Source organism: Pelmatolapia mariae, linkage group LG18 (genome assembly GCF_036321145.2).
Source record: "Pelmatolapia mariae isolate MD_Pm_ZW linkage group LG18, Pm_UMD_F_2, whole genome shotgun sequence".
Lineage (NCBI taxonomy): Eukaryota > Metazoa > Chordata > Actinopteri > Cichliformes > Cichlidae > Pelmatolapia > Pelmatolapia mariae.
The window spans coordinates 36,813,115-36,837,300 of record NC_086243.1 but is presented as its reverse complement, the minus strand read 5'-3'; the positions used below and the strand labels follow the sequence as shown (position 1 = coordinate 36,837,300).

Here is a 24,186-nt window from a genome sequence, read left to right as displayed (position 1 = left end):
TGCCATGTGTTTCATGTCTACATGCTCCATTGTCAAGATCATGTTTCCATTTCTTTGTCTCGCCATGTTTCCTGTGTTAAAGACTAACAAGGCTGAAGAGTGGTGCTGAGTTGTTTATCATCACCTGCTGCTGAGTTGGAACATTAATTCTGTTAAACCTGCTTCCTGCAATAGGAGCAAATATCCAATGAAAGCAGAGCAGCAGAAAGACGTGCTGAGTGTAAAGCTGTCAGCAGGGGGAATAACACAGGGCTGTGAATGAGTCCTGTCACTGTGATCAGGCTCCTCCTTCTAATCCACCAACTTAGTGTTGATGAAGACTAAACAGAGAGATCACAGCTTCTTTATACTTGCTGTAGCTCAGAGTTACTCTACACTGCAGATATGACGCCTCTGTTCATCTCAGTGCTGCTGGCTGCTATGTGCCTCGGTATGAACACAACTCTGTTTCTTTGATATCAATCCAACATTGACATGATTCTTTAACAGCACACTGATACTGTTTGTTGGTGTTTTACAGAATGCAGAGCACAAAAAGACAACGTGCTGCAAGCAAAAGGAGAAGAGACTGCTGCTGCAGGAGGCACAGTAACACTTGGCTGTCTTTATAACAGCAGTACAACTAGTAATAATCTCTTCTGGTACAAACAGGATGGAAACAACAGCCCCAAATTCATCCTGAGTCGTGTTAGTGGGGACCAAGGAAGCACAGCAGCCGAGTTCAAGGAGAGATTTTCATCCACACTGGATTCCAGCATCAGATCAGTTCCTCTGAAGATCCAGAAGCTTCAGCTGTCTGACTCTGCTGTGTACTACTGTGCTCTGCAGCCCACAGTGACAGGAAACACCAAAACTCTGTACAAAAACCTTTGGAGCAAAGACAACAGAATACTCCACAACATCCACTAGAGGGAGACACACACTGTTAAACCTCTGATTCTTGTGTCATTGGACTGATGACAAAGACAACAGAGAAATGAAGCAGTAAAGATCAGAGACAGAGACAGAGCTGCTGTGGAAGCACAAAACTATTTGATTGGCTCAGCTATTAAACTGGCCCCGCCCACTGAAGTTGAGCTCATCCAATGACATTATTTGTTGGTCATTGTGCTGCAGTGGAAGAACATTGTTCATGTGCTGTCTGTCTGGCTTTAATAACTCCAAAGACATGTTGCTGCACCTCTTTTTGCTTCTATCTCACATTATAGGTGAGTTTAAGAACAGGGATTAAAGTTTAGTTGAAGCTGCTGCATTAAGCAGATATACAGACTGCATTTCACTAATTTTCTTCTTTCTTTTTCCAGGACTAACAGCTGGAGACTCAATCACTCCTCAACAAACTGAAGTCACTAAAACAGAAGGAGAATCTGTCACACTCACATGTAGCTATGAGACAGATGCAGATAGACTTAACCTTCACTGGTACAGACATCAATCTGATCTTCAGGCTCCTCAGTTTATACTCTGGAAAGGAGCAAAAGACAACAGTGGTTATGAATATATTCCTGATAAACGTTATAAAACCCAAGCATCAGATCGATCAACTACTCTGACCATAACAGCCCTAACCCTGGCAGACACAGCTCTCTACTACTGTGCTCTACAAACACAGTGATACAAAGTGTAGAAGAGGCTGTACAAAAACCTGAACACAGATATCTGACTACTCTTCAAAGAGGAGGGAAGTGGTATTCAAAGCACAGCTTCATATCAGATGGATTCTGCTAATTCCTGTTTTATCAGAGTCACTGTGGTTACAGCTGCTAATTCAAGGTGAGGTGATATAGGTTAAAATAATAGAAAAAAATCTCCAGAGCCATAGTATCTGCAGTAAAGATCTTTTCATACATTGTACCACAGGCAAAGTTGCCTCCATTTTTATAATTTTTTTAATCAATATTTTGTACATTTGTACATTTCAAGGACTCTGTTTTTGGAGTGTATTTTTATATATCTGTATCTGTATTATACATACACATTAAAAGCGAATCTCTGTCCAAAAAATGCACTTAGTTTACTTTTTACTCACTATGAGGATCATTCATTATTCTCCCGCAGTAATTAAGGTTAGGATGTGTATTTTTTTTAAAAAAAATTCCAATCCATTCTTCTTTGGCAGCACTTCAATAACCTTTATCAGATTTGATGGTTTTGTTACAGACTTTTCAAAATGTTTCACAAATGTGGGGATTAAATTGTGTTAAAATGTACAAAACAGTGATGTCATGTTTTGTGACGAGGACCCAGGCACAGAGAGACTTGATGAATTTAAGAATCTTATGATTTAATAAAGAAATTTGCAGACTTGCACAGAGAGGGTAAAATTATGATGACTAATAATGGAGATGAAGACAACAGACGATGAGGACAGGGAGGAACAGGGGTTTAAATGCACCAAGGAGACAGTCAGAGGGAACTTGGGACAACTGGAGACATTTAAGGATGCAGGGACTGACAGAGACAGGGGAGAAGTCTCATCGTGACGAGTAAAGTTTATCTTGCCTGGCTGGGCAGCTCTCTGGGTGCTCAGCACCCCCAAAGCTCTGATCCTAGAATCGCCCCTGATCCAGATTCTTCCATTTTGCTGCCATCCTCCTCTCCTCCTAGCAGGTCCTGCAGTGCATTGCTAGATGAATGATCGTTTTTTTCTTTCTATCGGGTTTGTTTTTCTTTACTCGAAAAGATCAAATTATTGGTGGGGACAATTCAATAATCGCTGGATATTGGTGGGGACATGTCCCTTCCGTCCATGCCAAATCTACGCTCTTGCTCTCTTTCTTGTTTCTCCATTTCAACCACAAAATTCATTTCACAAGGTCCAAAAGATAAATGTTTAATACAAATGTTTCATGTTGCAGCCCAGTGTCTCTGCTCATGCAAACAAAGTTTCGCATTTACTCACGAACTTTGTGTCATTTTTTCAGTCCATTCTGCGAAGATCCAATCTTCCAAGTCCAATCTTCCAAGTCCAATCTTCCAAGTTTTCCCAGCTTCCAAGTTGACATCCAAGCGAATCAAAATGATTTTTTGACTTAAATGTCACGGCCTTTTAAGTTCCAAACACCAAAAAAGTCAAAGAAAAGGCCGTGGGTGGCAACGGGAGGTTTGTTTTAGAACGCACTTCTGACTTTATTGTTTAAAATTATATGGCGTTTATATCGTGGAAAATTATTAACAAAAATCAACCAAATAACTTCTTACAACTTAAAATTAAACGAAAGTTACCTTAATTTGCTTTAACAACTTCATAAGTGGTCAAAAAATCTTTTTTTAAACCCTCCCGTCATCCCATCTGACATTTGGCAAACAAAAAACATCTTTACCACACCCCTCCAGGGTGCTCTTAACCCCTTGATTAATGGGAGGGTCCATAAGCTAATAAACCAATCACTGCCCAAAAAGAAAATTACTTACGAATTTACATAACAAAAACTAGGTCAGAATATTCTTACAACTTTAAAGAACAAACAAAAATGAATACAAATTGCGATTTATAAACATTCAACAAAAATGGCCACAGCAGAGAGTAAGCAGCACCAGGTTCCTGTGTGTGCACATCTCAGAAGATCTCTCCTGGTCAAAAAACAGCCCAACAATGACTCGACTTCCTCTGCAAACTGAGGAGAGCAAAGGAAAGCAACTCCAGAGCTGCATCCACCTCTTCCCTCTGAGCCCCCCCCCCACAAACATACAAACTCTGAACCACCATCATTGCCTTTTCACTGACTGCCCCACCGCCACTTGCCCACAATCACTATGATTGTGTTGGACACTGCTGTTTATATAATATTGTATAGTACTGTATTGTGTTGTACATAAGACTCTATTTTATTTTTATCTTTTTATCTTTATATTGTTTTTTTTTTTTGGTCCAGTCCACATGGCCTTCCTTGACCTGGAGAAGGCGTTCGACAGAGTACTGCACGATCTTATTTGGCACACCCTACAATCTCATGGAGTCCCAGAAGCTTATGTCGACGGGGTCAAACTACTGTACACAAACGTCACCAGCGTCGTCAGGTGCCCTGTGGGGGTCTCACCGCCCTTCGCCATCAACACCAAGGCTCGCCACTGTCGCCTCTTCTGTTTATAATGCATGGACACCGTGACCGCAGATCTCCAACAACCTCATCCATGGTCACTCTTATACGCTGACGACGTATTCCTTGCAGACCAATCTAGAACTGAGCTGCAACAGCACGCGCAGCAATGGAAGAGGTGCCTGGCCGATCATGGTTTGAGACTTAACATCAAGAAGACTGAGTACATGGAAGCTGACCCCCAAACTGATGGCACCATCAACATCGACGGGGAAGACCCGAAGAAGGCCGACCAATTCAAGTATGTGGGATCGATGATCAGTGGCGACGGGATATCCTTCCGGACGTGTGAGCAAGGGTCAATGCCGCATGGATGAAGTGGCGTCAAGTCACGGGTGTGCTATGCGACCGTCGAATGCCAGACTCAAGGCAAAGATTTACAAGACGGTAGTCTGCCCAGTTGCCCCGTATGGATCGGAGTGTTGGCCAGCCACCGCCAAGCACGAACAGGCCCTGCACACAATGGAAATGCGAATGCTCAGGTGGTGTCTAGGCCTCACGCGTTGGGACCAAGTCATGAATGAAGACGTCAGAAAGCGGCTTGGCATTGCACCAATCACAGAGAAAATGCACGAGGCACGGCTACGGTGGTGCGGACATGTATTACGCTCTGACGACAGCTCAGTGGCTAAAACGGCAATGAGGCTTGAGCCTGGTGGCCAGCGACCCCGTGGCAGGCCGAAGAAACGGTGGATGGATAGAATAAAGGAAGACATGAAGATTGATAGGTTTGTCTAGCACAGACCTATTGCTGGAACGACCAAGACAATTCTACTACAACAGCAAAAACAAGACAAGTCACCAGAGTTCTTTGGGTAATCTCGTGCACAAGGGAGAGAACTGTGACGAGCGCCGTTCCTTCTGCTCGAACCCCAGTCACTCTCAGTTAGCTCCCCCTTAACACTGCTCTTTATTGTGGTTACATGAATATGCATAGGTTCGTTAATATATGACATCTTACACAAGCATACATGTGAACAAAGAGTACCGTCTGTGTGTATGTGTAGGTATGCGTGTGTGTGTGGGGGTCAAGATGTGACCCCGTGAATGACTCCCCTAAATCTGCTGGGCCTGGAAGTCCAGCAGTTCATCTAAACAAAAGGCACCTACAGTGGCTTGCAAAAGTATTCGGCCCCCTTGAACTTTCCCACATTTTGTCACATTACAGCCACAAACATGAATCAATGTTATTGGAATTCCACGTGAAAGACCAATACAAAGTGGTGTACACGTGAGAAGTGGAACAAAAATCATACATGATTCCAAACATTTTTTACAAATAAATAACTGCAAAGTGGGGTGTGCGTAATTATTCAGCCCCCTGAGTCAATACTTTGTAGAACCACCTTTTGCTGCAGTTACAGCTGCCAGTCTTTTAGGGTATGTCTCTACCAGCTTTGCACATCTACAGACTGAAATTCTTGCCCATTCTTCTTTGCAAAACAGCTCCAGCTCAGTCAGATTAGATGGACAGCGTTTGTGAACAGCAGTTTTCAGATCTTGCCACAGATTCTGGATTGGATTTAGATCTGGACTTTGACTGGGCCATTCTAACACATGGATATGTTTTGTTTTAAACCATTCCATTGTTGCCCTGGCTTTATGTTTAGGGTCGTTGTCCTGCTGGAAGGTGAACCTCCGCCCCAGTCTCAAGTCTTTTGCAGACTCCAAGAGGTTTTCTTCCAAGATTGCCCTGTATTTGGCTCCATCCATCTTCCCATCAACTCTGACCAGCTTCCCTGTCCCTGCTGAAGAGAAGCACCCCCAGAGCATGATGCTGCCACCACCATATTTGACAGTGGGGATGGTGTGTTCAGAGTGATGTGCAGTGTTAGTTTTCCGCCACACATAGCGTTTTGCATTTTGGTCTCATCTGACCAGAGCACCTTCTTCCACATGTTTGCTGTGTCCCCCACATGGCTTGTGGCAAACTGCAAACGGGACTTCTTATGGTTTTCTGTTAACAATGGCTTTCTTCTTGCCACTCTTCCATAAAGGCCAACTTTGTGCAGTGCACGACTAATAGTTGTCCTATGGACAGATTCCCCCACCTGAGCTGTAGATCTCTGCAGCTCGTCCAGAGTCACCATGGGCCTCTTGGCTGCATTTCTGATCAGCGCTCTCCTTGTTCGGCCTGTGAGTTTAGGTGGACGGCCTTGTCTTGGTAGGTTTACAGTTGTGCCATACTCCTTCCATTTCTGAATGATGGCTTGAACAGTGCTCCGTGGGATGTTCAAGGCTTGGGAAATCTTTTTGTAGCCTAAGCCTGCTTTAAATTTCTCAATAACTTTATCCCTGACCTGTCTGGTGTGTTCTTTGGACTTCATGGTGTTGTTGCTCCCAGTATTCTCTTAGACAACCTCTGAGGCCGTCACAGAGCAGCTGTATTTGTACTGACATTAGATTACACACAGGTGCACTCTTTTTAGTCATTAGCACTCATCAGGCAACGTCTATGGGCAACTGACTGCACTCAGACCAAAGGGGGCTGAATAATTACGCACACCCCACTTTGCAGTTATTTATTTGTAGAAGAAAATGTTTGGAATCATGTATTATTTTTGTTCCACTTCTCACGTGTACACCACTTTGTATTGGTCTTTCAAGTGGAATTCCAATAACATTGATTCATGTTTGTGGCTGTAAATGGTAAATGGACTGATTCTTATATAGCGCTTTTCTACTCTCCCGGAGTACTCAAAGCGCTGCATACAACATGCCTCATTCACCCATTCACACCCACTCATGCAAGCACTTCTAAACGCAAGTGCAAACTATAACTACATTCACACACATTCATACTCCGATGAATGCATCGGAGGGCAATTTGGGGTTAGTATCTTGCCCAAGGACACTTGACATGCAGACTGGGGAAGCCTAGGATCGAACCACCAACCTTCCGATCAGTAGCTGCTCTGCTCTACCACCTGAGCCACAGCCACCCCTTTTCCACATTAATGTGACAAAATGTGGAAAAGTTCAAGGATGCCGAATACTTTTGCAAGCCACTGTATTTCTAAGCATAAATGACAATCCACCAATATAAACCTAACAAAGATCGTCAATGCCATCCCTGAAGACGCCCTTGATCGTGCCAAATGGAGACGGATTTGCCGCAAAGCAGACCTGCATGTGGGATAAACGCTAGAAAGAAGATCTTTATATTGTTTTACGCTGAGGGCCATGGGAGCATTGCAGTTTCAAATTCCTGTGCATGACTGTACATATGATCTTTGATAGTAAACCTGACTTTGATATTGTGAACAAAATATTAATAAATCCTGTTTGTTTTGACATAAAAACTTCTAGTTTCAGGTCCTTTTTAACACAGTTAAATAAATTTCAGGGTAATATTATTCAGTTTAATAGCCCACTATCACCACGCTCTAATAAAAGATGTTTTATGTGCTTACACTAAATGGTTCAGATGAAACAATAAGTTTTGAAAAGAAAAATGATGATAAAAGAAACAAAGTGATATTTGTTTAAAAGGATGATTGACTGTGTGGAGACGACACAAGTGTCAAATACAGCTGTGAATTGTGTTTGATGAGCCTGAGCTGGTTAAAATAAACTGACTGGGTTAGCACAAGAATAATAAACATCTGTCAGTAAGGACGGCTCGTCACTGCCTCCTCACTCTTTATTACACTTTCACCGATCACCACCTTTCATACTGTCATATAGTTTGACTACTTTTCCTGCTGCTCCACAAACATTTTGTAGGACTGCACCCGTTCAGAGTCATGTATCCACGTATGCTTTATTTCACAAACTCCAGATTCTCACACAAATGTCTTTGTTTATAAGTTAAAGTCTAATGAAGGAAATCTGTGAGCAGTTTAATGTTCACTCACAGCAACATTCTTACTCAACTCCATAAAATTCACAACTTCATTTTCCTGAATTTGTCACATGTTGAGGTTAAATTTCTATAAAGATCTAAATGATGGGATGGTGTTTCCATCTCTTAAATATGCTTCTCTGAAGAATTATATTCATAGATATTAATATCATTAAATATATTATTTATTTGTTGCTTTGTAGCTGTGTTTGTTCACGTTTCCTTTGTTGTTGTGTGTCACTGGAAACACAGAGCAGAGAGGAGGAGGAGAGATTCAGGGAGGAGCTGAGCTGTTACTGAACTATAGAAGAGAGAAAAACCTCCACATTCAACAGAGTTCAACACAAAACAAACTTTATGTTCCTCAACATGCTGTCATTACATCACTGTGTGTTTCCTCTGATTCTTCTCACTCTCACAGGTATGCTCACCTACACAGGAAACTATGTTCAATTCAAATGATTCATTCATGTCAATTATTTATGGAAAAACGTTTCTCTGTTCCTTCAGGTGTCACATGTGATCAACTCACTCCATCCAAAGATGAAGACTCCAGTTTAGAGGGCAGCACAGTTACTCTGACCTGCACGTACACCAAAGGTGCTGCTGATTATTTCTTCTGGTATCGACAACATCCAGGAAAAGCACCAGAGCTGCTGATCTGTCATTTGGAGTCAGGAGAAATACTAACACCTCCCAGCAGCTCCAGACTCTCTGTTGGAGTCAGAAAGGAAGAAACAAAAATGGATCTTCAGATCTCCTCTGCTGCAGTGACAGACTCTGCTGTGTACTACTGTGCTGTGAGGCCCACAGTGACAGGAAACACCAAAACTCTGTACAAAAACCTTTGGAGCAAAGACAACAGAATACTCCACAACATCCACTAGAGGGAGCCACACACTGTTAAACCTCTGATTCTTGTGTCATTGGACTGATGACAAAGACAACAGAGAAATGAAGCAGTAAAGATCAGAGACAGAGACAGAGCTGCTGTGGAAGCACAAAACTATTTGATTGGCTGATCCAATTAGTCCTATCACTTCTCTCTAAAGTCTAAAAGAAAAGTTGATGCAAACATAAAAATCATAGAACCATTTAATGAAATGATATTCAATGATACTGTGCTCTGTGCTCCAGGCCTGGTGCCATAACAGTAGGATTGTAGACAGTAACTGCTCACCGGACTTACAGGCCATTCCAATTAGGTGTAGGTCCTTCTGTCTACCTTGCGAGCTAACTGCAGCCATACTTACCATTGTTTACATCACCCCTGATGCTGAGGTTAGCTCAACACTCAATCACCTCCAACTTATTATCAGCAAACAGCAGCGAGAACACTCTGAGGGCGTCCATGTTGTTGTTGGGGACTTTAATGAGGCATGTTTGAAATCTGTACTCCCCAAATTCCACCAACATGTTAAATGTCCTACCAGGGGACAGGACACTGGACCATGCTTGCAGAGCGACACCCCTCTCCCACCTGGGTGTCATGGTCCTGGCTCAGTGACTCAGTGTTTTATGTTGTTTATTATTAATAGTCTTTTTTTTTGTCTTATTTTGAATCTCTAGTCTTTGGTTTCTGTCTCTGTGTTCCATGTCAGATATATCCCCTTGTCAACTCCGTGTCTCTGTGTTGTTTCCTGTTTTACTTCTGTGTCCTACATCACTGCTCTGCTTTGGGTCCATTGTCTCGTTATGTGTTCTAATCTTTGTGAGGAGAGAAACTGGAGAGAAGCTGCAGATGTTGGTCAGGACGTGCCGTTCTCTCTGTGTGGATACAATCCAACAGGAAAGGATTGAAAGAGCTGAAATCCAAATCTTCTTGACTTTATAATCCTACATGTCAAAAATGTTCAGGGAAAAAGACAAAACTTTCACTGTACTGGCCTTGGTTGCTCCTCTGGTGTAACTTGCTCTGATTTCTACCTGTGGGCTCCGCGGGCCAAATCTTCTAATCATTCCAAGAACCAGAGGAAGTAGCAGCCCCAAAAGTTCCTGGGTGCCTTCTTTTATACTTCTTTGCCATTTTGCCTCCCCCACTCTCTCCTCTGGACACGACAGCTTCTGAGATCACATCTGGTCTCATCCATTGTGACATCCAACCATTGCTGCTGACGTCTATCGACCGATGTCCAGCTTATCATCCTCTCTGAGTTTATTACACACATGACTTAAAACAAAGCTCAAACTTAGAAAAGAAGAAAATGAGATGAAGTGATTTCAATGTTTTACTTCACATAATTTGCCAAGAATTCAATCACACATGAAGGTTCAGTCAGATATGAATATTTTATGGACATAAATATGATTTAATTACTTCAAATTAATTTATCATGAACTCTGTCTCACATGAACACATCTCTTTAATAAATAAATAAATAAATAAATAAATAAAATTTTATTTATATAGCACCTTTCAAGACAGAATCACAAAGTGCTGCACATAAGATTAAAAGTCATAAAAAGATTTAAAAAGAGAAAATAAAACAGGCAAATAATTAACCAAAAGCAGTTTTAAAAAGGTAAGTTTTGAGTTGTTTTTTAAAAACAGCTACTGAGTCCACAGTTCTTAATGCTTGGGGGAGAGAGTTCCACAGTCTCAGGGCCACATTGGCAAAAGCTCTGTCACCCTTAGTCCTCCTCTTAGTATTTTTTATAGCAAGTAAGCCCAGATCAGATGACCTCAAAGACCTGCTAGGGACATAGGGCTGTAGCAGATCAAAGATGTAGGCAGGTGCCAGTCCGTGCACAGCTCTGTAGGTCAAGACCAGGATCTTAAAATCAACTCTAAATTTAACAGGAAGCCAGTGTAACTGAGATAACAATGGTGTCACATGCGAGTACTTGGAGGATTTTGTCAAAAGCCTCGCTGCAGCGTTTTGCACAACCTGCAGACGATCCAGAGAACCTTTGCTAAGACACATAAACAGCGAATTACAATAATCCAACCGTGACGAAATAAATGCATGTATAGCAATCTCCAGTTCAGAGCGAGATAAAATCGGGCTTAGCCTAGCCACATTTCTTAAATGATAAAAACAAGACCGAACCAGAGAATTGACATGCCCATCCAATGTGAGACTCGAGTCAAAGGTGACACCTAGATTCCTGATAGAGGATTTAACATAGAGTGAGAGAGAACCAAGGGCTTTCACTATCTGGGGTAGAAATCTATCAGGGGCGCATACGAGGACTTCGGTTTTGCCCTCGTTGAGTTGGAGGAAATTTGCAGCCATCCAACGTTTGATCGAATCTAAGCAATCATTCAGCCGCTGAAGCTTAGACAAATCCTCAGGCATAAAAGAAACGTACAACTGAATATCATCAGCATAACAATGATAAGAAATATCCTCAAAAGAGCCCATTATATGCTGGAGGGGGAGAAGATAGATTAAAAACAATAAAGGCCCCAAAACTGACCCTTGAGGGACACCATAAGCAGGGGAGGTAGAGGATGACCTAAAATTGGAAACTGCCACAGAAAAGGATCGGTGATGGAGATAAGAGGAGAACCAGTCTAAAGCAGTTCCAGATACACTGGAATTGTATCTGGAACTGAATTCCTACATAATTCAGTTATGTAGGAATACTCTCTCACTTTTTCACTTCAAAACAATAAATCAAACTTTCTCTGAACAAACACTACAGACCTCAGAACGCTCTGTGCTGTTTACATTTATTTTTGTTGCTCCCTCCTCAAACACATCTGGATAATGAGCAGAGTGAACATTTTTATGTGGTTCATAGTGATGCATGTCAGAGTTTACATGGATGAATGATGCTTGGATCTGTGAGCACAATGCTGTACAGCAGTCCAGCTTCCTGTGGCTTAGTTCATCAGACTTTGGAAGAAGATTTCAGATCTTAAGGGTACGAATGAACTTCAATATTGCCAGACTTTCTTTATGTTAACTGACTCAAGAAAAAACGGAAAAACAGTGAAAACGGAGACTTTCTAAAACGATGAGCCGCAGCACCAGTCCATCTCTCTTCTCCCGTCACAAGTTACCATGGTGATGTAGCCAGGTAAAAAAAGAACGTGTGTGATGTAAACTTCTGACTTTTACAACAACATGGCTTCTCCCTTGTGTGACTTGTTTACATGTGCCCATAAAGTATTACGATGTCTGAAAGCTTCCCCACATGTTTCACAAAGATATGGTTTCTCACCTGTGTGAATTCTTATGTGATCTGTTAAATGAGAGTGCATTCTGAACCATTTCCCACACGTTTTGCATTGATATGGTTTCACACCTGTGTGAGTTCTTGTGTGCGTCACTAAATTACGATTATTTCCAAACCTTTTCCCACATGTTTTACAAGTATATGGCTTCACATCGGAGTGCGTGCTTAGGTGCTTCTTCAAAAAGCTACTGCATCTGAACATTTTTCCACACACTGTACAAGCAAACGGTCTCTCACCTGTGTGGATTGAATAATGACTCTTCATTAGATAATTAAACTTAAAGGCTTTTCCACAAACATCACATTTTACAGGCGTACTACTTTTATCAAAGTTACACTGACTCTCTGACATAGTGGGATTTTCTGCATTGTTGTGACTTTTGTGTCTTTCTCTACTTGACCTTGAATCTGCGTTCTTGTTTCCTCCCAGATCTTGACTGTCAGCTACAGCAGAGCTGTGAGCAAGGAGCTGCTCCCTGCCTGCTTCTGGTTCACTGTGGTCTCCTTCCTCAGCAGCAGTCACCATAAAGGTATCAGTCTCCTCCTTCAGTCCCAGCTGCTCTCCCTCCTGACTGCTGCACAGTTCCTCCTCTTCCTCTTTAATCTGTGGAGATTCTGGTTCCTCCTGGTCCACACTGGAGCTCCTCTCCTGGTTCCAGAGCTGCTGCTCAGGGAGAACCTCATTCTCCTCCTTACAGACCTGCTGCTGTGGGATGTCTGGAGGGACATAAGGAGATAAGAAAAAGAAAAATGTGGTAGAAAATCATCTGAGTAAATATTACTAATAAAGTATATTAATAAAGGAGAATGGCCACAAATTCAGGCTGCGAGAGTGAATTGTCCCACTCCAGAATAAAGCTCATCAACAGAGGGACATCAGCAGTAAGGGCAGAGCGAGGTTGAACTACCAGCTGCTGTAGAAAAGCTGTAATAAATATACTGCAATGAGCTGATAAATAACCTGTGAGGTCTCAATGGACCCTAATCTGTAAGATGAGGGTTAAAGAACTGAGAAGTTGAATAATTCACTGAATTAAGTAAAAATGAGTTGCTGACAAATTTTACTAAATGGAAGCAGGTGCAACAAATCAAATGTGAGTTACAGCCGACATTCTCCAGCATGTTTATAATGACATCACATTAAAGGAAATAGAACTTTTGATCTTCTCGATTCATCTCTATAATGTTCATCAGAACTGCTTTGATCCTTTGTTCATTACGTGCTGCTGGTTTTTGGGTGGCTCTCAGCACATTCTAGCTTTAGCTTTAACCACTTTGTCTTTGTTAGCTTCTTTAAAATGACCATAGGTTTTTTTATTAAGAATGTTTTCATGGACATGCCCTAATAGCTGAACTTAGGGAAAGTTGGCATCTTCACTCACAGTGAAAAGCTTCCAAGCTAACAGCATGTTAGCATGTGACAATTTGGCTAAACCACTGTCTATGGCCAACTGCGGCCCGCGGGCCATTTTTAATTGGCCCGCAAGAAATTTTATAAATAGAATAGAATATGGCCCGCACTTCAACTTTTGCTTGAGTGTATTGCACTTCTTAGTTTTAACACCAGGGGGCGTTACTGTTGATCAAGGCAGTTGCTCCACCAAAAAGGACAATCACAGAAGAAATTTACCCCAAGTTACTAAACATGGCAGAACCAAAGAAGTGAAAGATAGAAAGTGAATGCAGAAAATTTCAGAGACAGTGGGAGAGTGAATATTTCTTCAAAGAATTCAAGGGGAAGTGTGTCTGTTTGATCTGCACTGAAACTGTGGCAGTTATGAAAGAGTATAATGCACGACGTCATTATGACCCCAAACATCAGGCCTATGCATCCTGCACTGGTGCTGAGCGAGAGCAGAGATTAAAGCAAATGCTAGCTCTCCTGCAGGGTCAGCAACAGTATTTATTTCGTGCTCAAATTGTCCAGGAAAAGGCTCCAATAGCAGCTATGAGGTCGCCCAACTCATGGCAAGACAGGGCAAGCCTTTTTCGATATAACGATATATATCGGATGACGATATAAAAACGTCTCGTTTCATTTTATGCTATCATTTGTTTCGTGGTGTCGCAAAATAAACTGTTTACAGCAATATTTTCTCATTATTTTGATGGTCACTGTAGTGGATATATTAATGTCTTAAAGTTCTCTCTTTCTCTTATATTTAATATAACCACACTACGGACGGACGAGTGACTGTTTTTATGCGTTATCGTTAGCAACAACGACGGTAAAACCGTTGCGTGTCCGCTTGTTTATTTTCCACATAAACCTTTCACAATAAAGCTCAAGATCCTGTTGAGACTTTTCAAAATAAACTGAATCACGTGAAAGAGTATGCAGAGAGTTTATGGATGAGAAGCAAAAAAGAGCTGTCAGGTGCTAAAAAATAAACCTTAGACTCAAACGTTAGAACAGGCTTTTCCCCGCAGCACGCCGTGTAATAAATACTCACAAAGAAAACGGCGGCCGTTACAACTTATGTCTAAAAGTGTATCGTTTCATGCATCGGTTACAACACTCGACTCCAGGTACACGACGCGCAGCTGGAAACACTTCACGCAAGTCGAGCTGCCCGAGATTCACAGAATTTACAGAAAATGTTAAATGTTTGTGATTTATATCGTTATTGGACGATAGAGGTCTTATATCGGGATATGAGATTTTGGTCATATCGCACAAATTTCTTTGTTATTGATACAGAGACGTCTGTAATTTTTTAAATTACATTATGCCAGATAGAGCAGGGCGATATGACCAAAAATATTTATCACGATATACATCTGAAAATTTGTGATAACGATATAATTGACACTAGACAAAATACTTTACAATTATTAAGTATTTTCACTTAAACAAGCAGCTGTTTTTTATGTGCATTAAAGTTATATAAAAATTTAACAGTGCAAATGCAAATTCCTCGCTGACAGTTTAACCAAAAGGCATTTCCGGTGGAAACTGGCCGACATGTCCTCAGCATAACCATGTATAATATCCACAAAACTTAAAAAGAGGTTATACACACACAATACGGTAATATTATGTTGAAGCACAGTACGTATCACTCCGCGAGGCTCCTGCCTACGATAGCCGTAATGCTTCGACAATCCATCAAGCGGTGCGGCTTCGTAGCTTAGCAAAGTCGTACTGAAACATTTGACAGATTTTCGAGCGCCGTGTACCACATAAAATCGTTTCGAGGTCAGTAAACACAACCAGAGTTCATACATAAGGCACACGGGATTATAAGGGGCACTGTCGATTTTCAGAAAAATCAAAGGATTGATTTTAAGTGTGCCGTATTTTCCAAAAAACACGGTAATAACGACGGCCCGCTAGCATGCTCTACCAAAAATAGTGCTTTGTTGTGTATCTGACGGACGAAAGCTAAACCAGTTCCACACCACTGAAGTTGCAGCATTTTTACAAACCAGTTCTGGTTCATCCGTTTCATTCAACGATCCGCTTTCTCTCTTCTCATTCTGCGTCGCCGCCATGTGCGTATGTAAACAAAGGCACTGCGCATGCGTGTTTTACCCATATTCTATAACCATATTTCATTTTCCTATCGTTGCCCAAAATTACACCGGTATTACCGTGAACGGTATGATATAGCCCAGCTCTACTGCCAGATGCTTCATATTATAGAAATGTTATTATGGACATGACAAATTGTAAGATAATGTCCAGCATATAATCGGTTTCCTGTTTGTGGATCATACACGATTGTACTTTTTGCAGGTTTAAGTATTGATGGTAATCTGTTTCAATAGTAACCAAGGGTGCGAAAGTGATGGAGAATCAACATCAGAGTTCAACAGTGATTCAATATCAGACTAACTTTGTTTCAACATTAACAGATTAACAGGTGTGAAAGTGACATTAAAACAACATCAGAGTTCAACAGTGATTCAATAGAATTGCCTGATATTGATTTAACATTGTTTCAATGGATATTTGCTATCTGTCATGTCCCCTCATGTAAAATGTGCTGTTCTTCTTTAAACAGAAAAGTAAGCACCAGCTGATTAACATTAAAATCTAACATTAAAAATCTTTGAATTCAGAAGGAAACATTTTCTCCGGGAGCAGAAACAACATGTTGACACATGTTAATAGCTGAAGGCTGCTGCAGCATTGATCAAATCATGTTTTTAATATTTGTTCAACTCTCTTCCAAACCCCAGCAGTCCAGTGTTGATTTTAGGGATCTGCAAAAATGAAATAACAGCGTTCTAACGTCTCAGCTGTTTGTTTTTACTCAATAAGCAGCGTGAGCCGTGCATACATGTATACTATTTTTATCAACAGAGATTAAGCTTGTGTTTCCTTCATGAAGCTTATTAGACATTATGAAACAGATCAAGTGCTTAAAATACATTTTTAATACATCTTTTTTTTCTTAAAGAAATCTACTACATCATGTGTAATTTCCATTGCAAATATTAATCACAGTTCAGCAGGGATGGCAGTAAAAACTCTGTGTGATGTCATCAAGTACACTGCTGCTCAGCTGTGGAATGATCGCGCTGTTTTCTCGCGTTCTCGGGAAGTCCGGACTCCCGTGTGAACTTACGAAGTCCGGACTGGCAACATGAGTATTGAGAAACGGCCCATGAGTACAATTCATCCGTCAGAGTGACACTCACCTGTCCTGTGCAGCTGTATTTGGGGTTTCCAGGTGATATCCAGCAGTCTGCGCTGACGCTCCATCTCTTCCTCGTACTGCACAGGATCATGATGAACTTCAGGCTCCTCCTTCAGTCCCAGCTGCTCTCCCTCCTGACTGCTGCACAGTTCCTCCTGTTCCTCTTTAATCTGTGGAGGTTCTGGTTCCTCCTGCTCCACACTGGAGCTCCTCTCCTGGTTCCAGAGCTGCTGCTCAGGGAGAACCTCCTCCTCCTCCTCACAGACCTGCTGCTGTGGGACGTCTGGAGGACAGAAGAAAGAAGTCACAACCACAGAAACATTAACAGGACTTTACAGCATGACTGCGCCGCTCATGTGTGTGAGAGTAAAGCCGTCCAATCAGCTGTAAGTCACTGATCTCAGATCTGCATTTATTCAGATAAAGACAAACATCTGGAAGGTAGAGCCACCTCAGCACAGCAGCAGCACCGCACTGCCACTACAGTTCATAAATTCAATATTAGGTTTCATTGTGCCGAGGCTGCACATTAAACTCTGTGTCACTTCTTTCAGTCACGTCCGTGACTCTGAACAACAACATGGTGGACTTTGTGTTTCTCACACGTGTGTAAACGTGACCACAGGAAGCGTGCACATGCTGTGTACGACTTTAGCTTTTATGAACTGTGACAATCATCACAAAGGGCCCGGGCGCCCACTTTGACGTCACTGATGGAGAAATAAAAAAAGACTTATTGTTATGACATTAACACTGAACTCTTTACAGCTCTGCAGAAGAAGAAAGGAAATCAAGGAAAAACCTTTTCAGGCCAGATTACTGAGTTTAGGAGGTGCACCTGAACGCACCATCAAACACACGTTTCACCGCCAAACAAAAAGATTTTCAAACGATTCACAGGATTGAGTGATGGATCCAGGTCAGAGAAAAGCCTCAAATCCAGGCTGGTTTCAGCGCCTGCTGTTTGAATGGAGCACAGTGCAGTCCTGTCCTCTGTTTGCTCTTTGTTAGCTCACATCTCCAAAAAGTCCTCACAATCATAAATGTCCCGCAGAGCTGTGATTAGGATCCTCCCTCAGAGTAACACTCACCTGTCCTGTGCAGCTTGATTTGGGGTTTCCAGGTGATATCCAGCAGTCTGCGCTGACGGTCGATCTCTTCCTCGTACTGGACGATCGTTTTTTCAAACTCCAAGAATATTTGTTCAGCAGCAGCAGTTAGTCGCTCGTTGATAAACTCTCTCAGAGACTGAACTGAAGGCATTGTTACTGCCACAGCTCACACACTCAGCTCACACACTCAGCTCACACAACAACACACGCGGGTCAGTAGCGGTAATGGCGCCTTTCCTTTGTTTACTTCCGCCTGTGTCACGTGGTGAGGCTCCGGCAGAGCACGAGTGTTGCCTTTAGTTCCTCTTTAAAGTGTCAGTTTGTTGCAGTAAATGAATAAATGATTGTGAGCAGCAAGGCTGCAGTGAGAAGAGAAAACAGATCCATGAATGAATTAAACTCCATGCAGGCTGTGGAATAAAAACAAAGGAAATTATTTTCACTGTTTAGCTTTCAGTGCTGACTTTCAGACAGACGAGCTGTCATCAGGATTCAACAGGACACATGAGAACAAAAGCAGCTCCTCCTCCTCCTGACTGCAGAAACCTGTCTGACTCCAGCTGTGAACATCAGACCACTCACAGCTAACTCCCAGTGAACATCACTTCCAACATTTCTCCTCTGGAAACATGGAAAAACTGGCTGTGATTTGGATCTTTGCAGCTCTCGTAGGTACGTATGTTTCTGACAGGAACAGCTGAAATTCAAAGACATGTTTACAGCGTTACAGATCCAGTTTGGATTTTCTTTGAGCTCACTGTGTTTTTCCAATGATGGACATGTGACTGTGGAACAGAGCTGTAAATATAACATGTTGTTTCATCAGCAGGTAACAGCTTGGAAGATGATATTACTGCCAGCAGTGCTGAAGTGTTTTCATCAGAGGGCCGTACAGTTACTGTGTCCTGTAACTATTCAATTAAAGCTGATAATCTCCAGTGGTATCGACAGGATCCTGGATCAGCTCCTCAGTTCCTTCTCCTCATCACTGATACGAGTGAGCCGAGTGTGGTGAAAGCAACCCCCCCAAACCCTCGACTGACTGCTGCACTGAACAAGGAGAGAAATCGAGTCAATCTGGAGATCTCCTCTGCTGCAGTGACAGACTCTGCTGTGTACTACTGTGCTCTGCAGCCCACAGTGACAGGAAACACCAAAACTCTGTACAAAAACCTTTGGAGCAAAGACAACAGAATACTCCACAACATCCACTAGAGGGAGCCACACACTGTTAAACCTCTGATTCTTGTGTCATTGGACTGATGACAAAGACAACAGAGAAATGAAGCAGTAAAGATCAGAGACAGAGACAGAGCTGCTGTGGAAGCACAAAACTATTTGATTGGCTCAGCTATTAAACTGGCCCCGCCCACTGAAGTTGAGCTCATCCAATGACATTATTTGTTGGTCATTGTGCTGCAGTGGAAGAACATTGTTCATGTGCTGTCTGTCTGGCTTTAATAACTCCAAAGACATGTTGCTGCACCTCTTTTTGCTTCTATCTCACATTATAGGTGAGTTTAAGAACAGGGATTAAAGTTTAGTTGAAGCTGCTGCATTAAGCAGATATACAGACTGCATTTCACTACTTTTCTTCTTTCTTTTTCCAGGACTAACAGCTGGAGACTCAATCACTCCTCAACAAACTGAAGTCACTGCAACAGAAGGAGAATCTGTCAAACTCACATGTAGCTATCAGACAGGTTACAGTGTTGCTGTGCTTCACTGGTACAAACATCATTCTGACCTTCAGGCTCCTCAGTTTATACTCTGGAAAAGAGGAAAGGGGGGCACATCTGAGTATATTCCTGATAAACGATATGGATCCCAAACATCTCCTACAACAACTACTCTGACCATAACAGCCCTAACCCTGGCAGACACAGCTCTCTACTACTGTGCTCTAGAAACACAGTGATACAAAGTGTAGAAGAGGCTGTACAAAAACCTGAACACAGATATCTGACTACTCTTCAAAGAGGAGGGAAGTGGTATTCAAAGCACAGCTTCATATCAGATGGATTCTGCTAATTCCTGTTTTATCAGAGTCACTGTGGTTACAGCTGCTAATGAAACACTGTGGGAGGATTCACATGAGCAGCAAATCACAAACCAACTGTAGGAACGTTCAGACACAATAAAAACTGTCAAACATCAAAAGCTGCTCATTTACACTATTTTATATTTAGTGGATGAGGACATGCAAAAATGCAGCAGAAGCAAAATAAACAGAGTAACAGAGGTTTATCTCTTTAAGTTAAAATCTCTCACATGAAGCTAAAAGTCCAACCAGGAAGACCATCTCATGCTTATTCCATTTATTCTCTTTGAACTCATCACATCAGATGATGATGCTCTCCTTCATCATTGTCCTGCTCTGGTACTTTGTGATGTTCCCCCTCTGGCAGGTCCAGACTCTCGTCTGTGCTCTGAACAACATTTCAGAGTGCCTGGCCTTCTTGAGGTCTCTGAGCAGGATCCTGGACGCTGCATCATCTGGTAACTCTATTGTGCTTCTGAGGACTTTATGTGTCAGAGTGACAGAATGGTGGTTTCTGTTTTACTGGACTTGTGTGCTAACCACAGTATAGGTGGATGTTTGACTCTGTAATTGCATCATCAGGTCTGCAGCAGTATGTTCTGGACACTCTGGTGAAGAGAGGAGCTGAGCTGTCATCTGATCACCATCTGGGGGTGAGTTGAGTCAGGTGGTGGGGGAGAATGCTGGACAGGCCTGGCGTATCAAAGTGGTTCAGGTGATCTTCAACTCCCACCTCCAGCAGAGCTTTGGCAGCAGTCTGAGTGAGGCTGGGGACTCATTGCTGATGAGGCTGTGCAGAGCTTTGGCTGCAAGCTGGTTGGTGCTTGTAGTGTTGGTGACCTCCTAACCAGATCTCATTAACTCCTCATGTTTTGGGGAATGAAAGGTCCAGCTGAAACATCCACTCTTTGTCAGATTGTTGTCTTCATTCTGGTGGAAATTCAGCTCTTAATTTATGACTTATGAGTTTGTGCTTGTAGCTTCTGTTACCTCACCATGTTCTCTTGTGTCTGCTCATAGCTCTGTGGACTTGAGTTACCTGAAACCTGAAGGATTCTCTCATTGTCTGCTGTTTGGAAAGGACTTACTTGTAACAGAGCTGGAAAACTCACCTGGAAAACTCACCTGCCCATCCACTCTCCACCCACTCAGCCTTCTGAAACCTTCACTTACCTCCCTGACATAGAAACACTTTATGTGTGAAACACAAGAAAGGACTCTAGTAAATACTATATACGCAATTCTGACTGCACTGATACTCAGCAGTCGTTCTCTCGGGCAGTTCTCTGGTGTCTCCCTGCTCTGTCCCTCTGCAGGAAACCTACTTACCTCCCCCCCTGTCTTTGAACCTTCTCAAAATAAAAGCATGTAAAGCTTTAGCCTCATGTGGGCTGCTTTAGAGTCGATGCATTCCTGTAATCATGACACTGAGAGGTTGCTCCAGTGATTTAAGTCATGTATTAATCGTAGTGGAGAGAAATTAATATGAATATTTCCTGTGTGAAGATGATGGTGTGATATCAGGGCTGCCACATGAAGGGGCAAAGTGAACAAGTTTATGAATACCTCAGAAAAAAAAAGCTTCAATGAGTATAAATGATCTTCTGATATTAACAATATCCTGGAACACCAACATGCACGCTCAGTCATCCAGGTAAGCAAATCCTAAAAAGTTGATTCTGTTCATCTGGATGTTTTCAGTGGGAGAAACGTTTCATCATCATCAGGTGACTTCTTCAGTCTCAGCTGACCTTTGCACAATGACTGAAACCAGCACCACTGAATGAACAATGGGCTGTGAGGTCAGTTTATGATCATTAATATGCAAATTGTCACAACCATTGATCAACATCCACTGATCAATGGTCATGAGTACCATTCTCTGTTAATCATACTAAGCTGCTGTGGAAGCACAAAACTATTTGATTGGCTGAGATGAAATTACAAAAAAATATTAGAGCTGAAATATGAGCTCCACCTGAAAGTGAAAATGCTGCTACTAGTGTGTAAAGCAGGAGGAAGTGAGAGAAGTTCAAATCCAGATCAGAGAGGAGGAGGAGAGATTCAGGGAGGAGCTGAGCTGTTACTGAACTAGAAGAGAGAGAAACCTCCACATTCAACAGAGTTCAGCACACAAACCATAAACTTTACCTTCATTCAACATGTTGTCTTTGGACTATTATGCACTTTCTTTACTGATTCTCACCATTCTAACAGGTACGTTACAATCTGTGTGTTTAAAGAAATACATTTGAATTGTGAGGATTTATAAAAGTATCAAATATGTTTCTGTTCCTTTAGGTGTCAGCTGTGAAGATCTCACTCCAACCAACAAAGAAGTGTTCAGTGTAGAAGGCAGCACTGCTACTCTGTCCTATAGATACTCCAAAAAGGCAACTGGAAGTGACGAGTTTTACTGGTATCGACAATATCCTGGAAAACCACCAGAGTTCCTGATCTATCATTTGGGATCAGGAAGTGTAATGAAACAAGAAATCTCTGGAATGTCTGTTCAAGTTGTGGATGATCAAAAACAAATCGATCTCAACATCTCCTCTGCTGCAGTGACAGACTCTGCTGTGTACTACTGTGCTGTGAGGCCCACAGTGACAGGAAACACCAAAACTCTGTACAAAAACCTTTGGAGCAAAGACAACAGAATACTCCACAACATCCACTAGAGGGAGCCACACACTGTTAAACCTCTTTGGTTTGTTTCATTCAGTTAATAAAATGTCTTTTGCATAAAATCAGAAGCTATAATTCACTTCGTAAAGGAGAGATTTCTCACATAAATGAATCATCCACCGTTTTTGTCCTCTCTCTTCACTGCAGTTTCTTTGAAACTGTCTCTTCATGATCAGATGTGCAGATCACAGCCTGATGGTAGCAGACCTGTTAGTGACTTTTAATCTTCATCCATCATTTTGTGTTTCTCAGATATGTTTTTCTTACACATATTTCATGAATGTTGCTTCTTAGACAGGTGTTTAGTTATATTTATATTATCAGAGTCAGAATCGCGTTTATTGGCCATGTTTATGCACAGACACATACAAGGAATTTGGTTCCGGTAGGTGGTGACTCTCAAGCACAGCAATGTAAATCTCAACAATGTAAGCAACACAATTCACCCACCCACACACACACGCGCGCGTATGGATATATACAGCTACACAAACATACACAAAGCTGTGTAAACCAACCATAAATAACCAATCTAAACTTATGTACATAGAATACAGGATGAAGAAATGAAATGAGGTGGAATGAATACTACAGAATGTACATAAGGTGCAGCTGCAGTCTGGCAGTGGGAGCAGTGTGACAGGTCAACTGTTTAGGAGGGAGATGGCGAGGGGAAAGAAACTGTTCCTGTGTCGGGTGGTCCTGGTCTGCAGGCTTCTGTAGCGTCTGCCAGAAGGCAGCAGATCAAAAAGTCTGTGTCCAGGGTGTGAGGGGTCTGTGATGATTTTCCCTGCCCGTTTCCTGGTTCTTCAGAGGTACAGGTCCTGGATGGAGGACAGGGGGCGCCGATGATCCTTTCTGCTGCCCGTACAGTCCGCTGCAGTCTGCTCCTGTCCTGTTTAGTGGCTGCACCATACCAGACTGTGATGGAGGAGCACAGGACAGACTCAATGACTGCAGTGTAGAACTGGATCAGCAGCTGCTGTGGAAGACTGTACTTCCCCAGTTGTCTCAGGAAGTACATCCTCTGCTGGGTCTTTTTGAGGATGGAGTTGATGTTGGTCTCCCACTTCAGGTCCTGGGAGATGGTGGTACCCAGGAACTTGAAGATCTCCACAGTCGACACCGGGCTGTCGGGGAGCAGTGTTGAGGGATGTCTCCTGAAGTCCACTGTCATCTCTACAGTTTTAAGAGTGTTCAGCTCCAGATTGTGCTGACTGCACCAGAGTACCAGCCGCTCAACTTCCTGCCGGTATGCAGACTCATCACCATCCTGAATGAGGCCAATGACAGTGGTGTCATCTGCAAACTTTAGGAGTTTTACAGCCGAGTTCTTGGAGGTGCAGTCATTAGTGTAGAGGGAGAACAGTAGTGGTGAGAGGACACATCCTTGAGGGGCACCAATACTGAGGGACCGAGTTTCAGAGGTGATCTCCCCCAGCCTCACTTGCTGCTTCCTGTCTGTCAGGAAGCTGGTGATCCACTGACAGGTAGCTGGTGACACGCTGAGCTGGGAGAGTTTGGAAGAGAGAAGTTCAGGCACGATGGTGTTAACACTAGATTTACTATC

General features: G+C 42.4%; 1 protein-coding gene and 2 gene segments (V, D, J or C); 2 read left to right on the top strand and 1 right to left on the bottom strand.

The window, feature by feature from the left end:
- Nucleotides 1–372: 372 nt before the first annotated feature.
- Nucleotides 373–1,260, top strand: LOC134616425 (T cell receptor alpha variable 38-2/delta variable 8-like). The segment is given in 2 exon segments: nt 373–430; nt 521–1,260. Coding segments are annotated over 2 exon segments (435 nt in total).
- An 8,938-nt stretch (nt 1,261–10,198) lies between these two features.
- Nucleotides 10,199–18,117, bottom strand: LOC134616382 (zinc finger and SCAN domain-containing protein 31-like). The gene is made up of 3 exons (XM_063461242.1): nt 17,867–18,117; nt 16,777–17,058; nt 10,199–12,846 (listed from the first exon to the last, which is right to left on the bottom strand). The coding sequence occupies exons 1-3, from the start codon at nt 18,036–18,038 to the stop codon at nt 12,008–12,010; spliced, it is 1,293 nt and encodes a 430-aa protein (XP_063317312.1). The 5' UTR covers nt 18,039–18,117; the 3' UTR covers nt 10,199–12,007.
- A 3,973-nt stretch (nt 18,118–22,090) lies between these two features.
- LOC135932174 (T cell receptor alpha variable 3-like) lies at nt 22,091–23,766 on the top strand. The segment is given in 3 exon segments: nt 22,091–22,145; nt 22,230–22,522; nt 23,692–23,766. Coding segments are annotated over 3 exon segments (423 nt in total).
- Nucleotides 23,767–24,186: the final 420 nt, after the last annotated feature.

Excerpts from the sequence above, each read along its gene's own strand:
- LOC134616382 (XM_063461242.1), bottom strand. The coding sequence starts at position 18,038 with ATGCCTTCAGTTCAGTCTCTGAGAGAGTTTATCAACGAGCGACTAACT. Across the intron at positions 17,059-17,866 it reads AATCAAGCTGCACAGGACAG|ACGTCCCACAGCAGCAGGTC; the intron begins GTGAGTGTTACT and ends TCTGTCCTCCAG. Across the intron at positions 12,847-16,776 it reads AATACAGCTGCACAGGACAG|ACATCCCACAGCAGCAGGTC; the intron begins GTGAGTGTCACT and ends ATGTCCCTCCAG.